Here is a 7,056-nt window from a genome sequence, read left to right as displayed (position 1 = left end):
CAGAAACTCAGGCCCATTGGACTTCCCAAAGATGACCTGTTTGTCAATATGAAAAGAACCAAATGAAGAGTGGCTTTTGGCTATATCCAATCCTGTCCTATTACACCGGCAGGATACTCAGGCCCACAGAGCTATGCTACACAAGTTAAGAGGGCTGGGTCCTACAATTGGCCCAATCTTACCAACTAGCTCTGGCTATGAAGAGTAAACGGAGTCAATCTCTTTAATTTTGTAGAATGGAGTGGTATGGCTCCATGGGCAATGTGGAGAGACCTTATGATATCGTTCAATCCTTTAAAACGATTTTCCAAGTTGAGACATCTCATAGTGGCATAAGTTGGGAAACATACTCAATTTAGACTGATGCTGTTTCCTCATCATCATCCTGGGAACAATACCAGGCTATCCAAAAAAGGCTCTTGTGTGTTTTAAGTGGACTGTGCTGGAACAGAATACACTATACATTGATCTGGAGAGCTCAGTGGTCAAGCACTTGCGTGGCATACAAGAAGCCCTGGATTGGGGGGGTGGCAGATATACTCTGAACACCGATGAACTCTAGATTTTTGCCAATGTGAATGGACAAAGGAAGCACAGCCCACCCTAGGCAAATGTTACCCCTCTCTTTACCGGCATAGCGTTGCTAGGATCTTCTCCACACATAAACTGGATTTTTATTGTAATGTTCCGGGCAGATGCTAGTTTGTTAGCAAAGTTCAGTCTCTGTGGGTAGACATACAGAAGATTTCTAGAAAAAAAAAAGAAACCCAATGATCAATATCTAGAGTTTTCTTCCATTTCCTGTTCTTAGTTCCAGAAGTTGCTTCTGAGGTGGTGGCAGAAACATGTGGTCTTTGTGAGACTCCATCATATACAGTGGCCAGCCAGGGTCATGGGTACAGAAAGGGATGGTGCAGCTCAATAGCATTATCTTCGGACCTCAGGTTCAGGTGTGGCTCTATGAGCAGCGGAATGTGAGGGCAGAGGATTATGTCAAAACCTTGATGAGAACATGAACCTCATATTAGCTGTTTTCATTCTAAAACAAAGTCAAGAAAGCAACTTGGTCGGATCATGTTAGAAGAAGGTAACATTACTGTGCTACACAGTGTCTTTAACTAGCAATAACCAATGATCTAAGAAGTCATTGGGAAGGTAATACAGCTTTGTTATTTTCAATGGTGTCTTCTGTTGGGAGAACAGTTCTGAAATAATTCATATTATTATAATGACCCCTGTGTTATTATGTGATGACAATAAATGCTGTGAGATTGTTTTGTTAGAAATTTTAAAAAAAGGGTGTGTATGTGCCTAACAAAGTGGGCATCTTGTATATACTTATTATCCTAGATTGCAAGGGGCAGAGAAAGTAGGATCAGTGGGGCTCACTGGCTTTCAGTCTAGCAGAGACGTGAGTCCCAGGTTCAGGGAGGGACACTGCCTCAATGGAACAGGTGAAGAGTGATAGAGGGGGATACCAGTGACAATAAATGCTGTGAGATTTTCTTAGAATTTTTTTAAAAAGGGTGTGTGTGTGCCATAACAAAGTGGGCATCTTGTATATGCTTATTATCCTAGATTGCAAGGGGGCAGAGAAAGTAGGATCAGTGGGGCTCGCTGGCTTCCAGTCTAGCAGAGACGTGAGTCCCAGGTTCAGGGAGGGACACTGCCTCAATGGAACAGGTGAAGAGTGATAGAGGGGGATACCAGGCACCCTTTTCTGGCTTCTGTGGGCACATACATACACATGTACAGATACACTTACAAAGACACATATACACATATAACTAACTAAACAAAACAGATAAATAAGTTTAAAAAAAAAACGACTTTTTTTTGTCCTTTTGAAACAGGGTCTCCCTGTAGCCCCAGCTGGTCTGAATTCGCTATGGAGACCAGGTTGGCCTTGAACTCACAGAGATCCACCTGCCTCGGCCTCCTGAGTGTTGGGACTAAAGGCGTGTGCCACGACGCCCGGCTTAACTTGCTTAATTCTTATAATTATCCTCTCGGTAGGAACTATTATACTTGTCATCATCCCCACATCACAAATGAGGGGGAAAATGAGATACAGAAATGTTAAATAAAAATGAACAGAATGGCCATTTCTATGTTATTCTGTTATCTGGGATCCTGGGAAAGAACAAGTTTATCTTAATTGTCTAGGCCTCATTAAGAGTTGAGTTTCAACAGTACAGCAACAAACAGCTCAATTAGTTAAAGTCATGTTCTTTGGGAAAATGTTTTTATTCCTGATTCTTGGTACATATTCTAACATCTAGATAAGAGCTGGAGAGATGGTTCGGAGGCTAAGAGCACTGGCTATGCCTGCAGAGAACCCAGATTTGGTTCCCAGCACCCAGCAGTTAACAATGGTCCATAACTCCAGTTCCAGGGGCTCTGACACCCTCTTCTAGTCTCTGTGAGCACTGCGTGCATGTGGTGCACTTACACACATGCAGGCAAAACACACATACACATAAAATAAAAGTAAATAAAGCAAAAAATAAAAATAAAAACTAACTTCTAGGTAGCACAAACTCCCCAAGCAGACATATTCTTGCCTGAGGGCTCCCAAGATGCCAAAATAAACTTTTTGTGGATTAGATACCAGGAAAGGAAAGACCAAGAAGGAAGGCAGAATTTTCCCTGAATGAAAATTACAATGAATATTGTAAGTTCTTACAATATTTTACAAGGTTTTGCATATTAACAGACACCAAGGTTTCTCAGCCTGGTTACCAGTGACCTTTAGGATTTGACAATTCTTTGTTGCAGAGGTTGCCCTGTAGGACACTCAGCAGTATTCCTCGTCTCTATCACCAGATGCCAGTGGTATCACCCCGGCTAATTTTTTGTGACAACCAAAATTGTCTTCAGACAATATCAAATAGTCTGCAAGTCAAAATCACCTATCTTTGAGAATCTATGACTTAGATATGAATTTGTAAAGTATAGATCTTGACAACTATATACTGAAGATTTCTCATCTTTAATACTTATAGTTATAACATTATTAATGGTACCTATCAAGTCTATATTCAAATGCAAAGTATGTTCCATTAGAAAAGAGTGAGGTCAACAGTCAAGCATGAGGCAGAAGATAAAAACTGAAATCTATTTAACCAAGGAGGTCTGGGGAAGTCAGGGACAAAAACTGAAAGAAGGGGATCCTAGGTAAGAACAGATGAATGGACTGAGCGGATCTGCTTCTGATGGACCACGCACAGTGCCCCCAAGGAAGTAATTCAGTGCCAGATGAACAGAGAGCTACAAGTCTAATTCTTGTGGGTCACTAGGTACAGGCAAGTCCATCTTCAGAGTGAGTCCCTGTTCTAGTCTAGGAAGAGAACAAGAGAGGATTTCTCACCATTTTGAAATGTGGCCGTCTTCAGAGCTAAGTAGACACTAGATTGGAGAGGTCAGACTTGGGAATTAGGCCTATTTTCTTCTTTTCATATTTCCAGGCTGTTCTATGCCCTCTAATCCCAGTGCTCTGTAGCATTAACAAGTAATGGGGAAGAGAAGTGGGGTGGTGAAACACTGCTGGGAAAGTTCAGGGAAAACTAAGATAAACTGGCTAATGTGCGTTGGGAACGCCTTAGAAAGGGCAAGGATTCTGCTCCCTTCTCCACATGTTTAGACCTCAGGATTCATTTCATTTGTCCTTTCACAGTATATTTCATAAGCTTAATAGTCTAAGAAATCATATGGGAAAACACTGAAATAAATGATCTAGTTGTAGAAGAACATACCATATCCAGAAAGGAGAAGCCAGAGCACAAGGATTCGCTACTGAGCCAGCACTCCTGTAATTAAACACTCCAGAGGCAGAGGCAGGAGGATCACTGCAAGTTTGAGGCGAGCTTGATTTATGTAACGAACATCAGGCTGGTCAGGGCTATATAGTGTGACTGTGTATCAAAATCAAAGTAAAAACCACAAAAACATGGATTTTCTACTCAACTATCTTGCAACAGTAAGGAATGCTCTTAGGTAATTCAAGAGGAAAACCAGTATCTGAAACTCTTCAGAACTCACAGGAGCTGTGTACTCTGTGTGGACAAGTGCAATGGCCATGGGGCAATAGCACTCCTTTGCTTTATTGACCCCCATCTCTCTAAACTGGGGATTTCATTGGAGGAGGGATGGCGGTAGAGTCTAGGGGCTGATATAGTTGCCATGGCCTTTCTGGGCCATTCTGATTTGCACAAGAATACTACTACCCGGATGTGGCAACTGGCGTTTTCTTTCATCTGGATTTTTGCCCTTTGTTTTCAGCTCCTTCTGTCTTCCATCCTGCCCTCTTGTTGGCTTTTATTCTTGGCTGTACTGATCACGTCCTATATTCAAGTGAAAAGGAATGTGGGGCAACAATTTCATTAACAGAAAATGAATTTAATTTAGATGGCCAAAACACTCAGTGAGCTTCAAGAATCACCGAAGAGTGGATGGTCTACCCAGAAAAGCAGAGGGTGGGGCCCAACACAACGAAGGGATTGGCACACACCTCTGGGGTGCTCAAGTCGGGAGGCACCTAGCACAAGTCCCTGCTGTATAAGATGAGAAACCGTGGCTCTATGAGATGAGATGAGCTCACTCTGTGAGTCGGCCACCGAGAGGCAGAGGACCCAGCATCTGTGGTTTCTGCCTTACTCCATGCTGTGCTGGTGGCACTGACCAAATCTTCCTCCAGCCAGTCAAGGTTAAGTCTGATACAGTTGAACCACAGGTGCTATCAAGACTGGACACTGATATAGTATTATGGGAAAGACAGCTTGCATTTGTGCTACAGGATGTGTGTGCAATTGTACATACATGTGTAAGAGTATGTGTATGTAGGAATGACTTCTGGACTAATGACTTTGACTCAACCTTGCACCGAAAGCTACAGTTTAAATGCAAACAAGCTCACTGAGTCATGTGTACTTGTGGCCCTAGCACCTGACCTTGATCCCTCAGTACCCCACTTTCCCCTCCATCCAAATTAGTGAATGAATGTGGGTGGGTCTGTTCAAATTAGCATATCAAAGCACCTAAACCACAGAAAAGTAATTCTTAGCAAACAGGCTCACATGCTTTATGTGTGATAAACTAATACTAGCCAGAGGAAAAGTTTAATTACATTACCTTAGAATTTGTAAGAGGATTGCCCATGCCTTAAATAGGAATCCCTTGTTGTAACAAAGCTCCTTTTACAGCTTTTTTTTTTTTTTTTGGTAACAAGTCTCATATATGTGCAAGACATCTAAATATAATCTTCTCTTTCTCCAAATGTGGTAAAAAAAAAAAATCAGTTCTTCAGTCATATGTACCACAGCTTAGAGAACAACTGTTCATCATCTCTCCAAGGAGCCTTTAAAAGATTCTTCTGAGGGCTGGAGGGATGGCTCAGAGGTTGAGAGCGCTGACCACTCTTGCAGAGGACCTGGGTTTGACTCCCAGCACCCACATGGCAGCTATGAACCATCCTTAACTCCAGTTCCAGGGGAATCTGAAGCCGTCTTCTGACCACTGCAACACTGCATGACATGGTGCACTCACATACATGCAGGCAATACAATCATACACATAAAGATAATAAATAAAATATTTTTAAAAAGGTTCTTCTGATAGCTTCTCTTGACTACAAACTCTGGGAAACTACAAATTCTTTCCACTGATTCAGCAAGGCTATGACTGATTGATTGATTGATTGATTGATTTGATTGATTGTCTTGTAGCACTGGGGAGGGTGAGGCTCAAACTCTAGGTCTTACACATGCTAATTAAGTGCTCTACCACAGACCTACATCCTTATCCCTCAGCTTATTTTACAACTGATATAAGGGAGGGCAGGCTGGAGAAATGGCTCAGTGGTTAAGGGCACTGGCTGCTCCTGCAGAGGACCAAGTTTCAGTTCCCAACACCCACAAGGCAGCTACCAACTTTCCGTAACTCCAGTTCCAGGAGATTCTATGTCCTCTTCTGGCCTTTGCAGGCACTGAGTGCATATGGCATACTTACATACAAGCAGGCAAAATACTCATATACATAAAATAAAAATACCTCAAAAAATCAAAACGGTGCAAGGAACAACTCTGTGGCTAACTGTGGAGCTATGGGCCATTCTTAGATCAAACTGTGGCTTGAACTCCCTTCCGTTACTATCTTGGTACCTTTTTTCCATTTCCTTGGCTGAGAACAGGTTAGCCCAATAGAACACTGGGATCATTTAAAGCCATAGTGCCAAAAAGTATTCGTTTCAGTTTTTCCGAGTTTAACCTGTTCCTTAAACAGTGCAAGGTAATGAAGAGAAGCCTGCCCTGGCTCCTTATCCCCAGAATGACTTCCATGTGCTTTCCAGGGGCTTCTACAGCTTGGAGCTGAGATCAGGGAGCAGGTGAGTTACAGTAGAAAGCACACTGGCCTCTGTTTAAACCACAGAGCATTCTGTCTGGTAGACATGGGAGCCAGTCATCAGCCAGCAAGCCAGAGTCCAGTCTCTGTACTCTCAGGGTGTTTCATCAAAGGCCTTAGAAATTCCAGAGAACATGCATAACACCCTGGGCACTTCTGTGTATCTCTTCAAAAGGGGCCTGAGGTGAGTCAAAGGCTTATATTCCACATAGGATGGACAGTGAAAACTCAGAAAATAAAATATCATCTCTGACAAAAACTGAATGGCAAAAACTGAATGCCTGTGAAAAGTAAGGGCAAAATGAAGAAAGGTTTGATTTTTAAAATGGAATTGGGGTCAAATTTCCTGGGCACTTCTGTGTATCTCTTCAAAAGGGGCCTGAGGTGAGTCAAAGGCTTATATTCCACATAGGATGGACAGTGAAAACTCAGAAAATAAAATATCATCTCTGACAAAAACTGAATGGCAAAAACTGAATGCCTGTGAAAAGTAAGGGCAAAATGAAGAAAGGTTTGATTTTTAAAATGGAATTGGGGTCAAATTTAGTTTTCTTTCTGTTATTTCAATAATCAGCCTGCAATAAGGTAATATTATCACATTTTTATTTTATCACTTTTTTATTACTTTTTTATCACTTTTTTATTTTAGAAGAAGCA

General features: G+C 41.9%; 1 protein-coding gene across 1 annotated transcript in view; it reads right to left on the bottom strand.

The window, feature by feature from the left end:
* Positions 1 to 3: 3 nt before the first annotated feature.
* Positions 4 to 7,056, bottom strand: part of LOC103725294 (dedicator of cytokinesis protein 8-like) — a gene marked incomplete at its 3' end in the record, with an annotated part of 139,995 nt that continues 132,942 nt past the window's right edge. Inside the window, exons 15-16 of the mRNA XM_017795478.2 lie at positions 631 to 748; positions 4 to 36 (exon numbers count right to left, since the gene is read on the bottom strand). Of these exons, the coding sequence (XP_017650967.2) occupies positions 4 to 36; positions 631 to 748 (151 nt within the window). The remainder of the gene's footprint in view (positions 37 to 630; positions 749 to 7,056) is intronic.

This window comes from Nannospalax galili, unplaced genomic scaffold (assembly GCF_000622305.1).
Source record: "Nannospalax galili isolate Female #2095 unplaced genomic scaffold, S.galili_v1.0 scaffold3109, whole genome shotgun sequence".
In the NCBI taxonomy this organism is placed as follows: domain Eukaryota; kingdom Metazoa; phylum Chordata; class Mammalia; order Rodentia; family Spalacidae; genus Nannospalax; species Nannospalax galili.
This window is presented reverse-complemented; position numbering and strand designations above follow the sequence as displayed.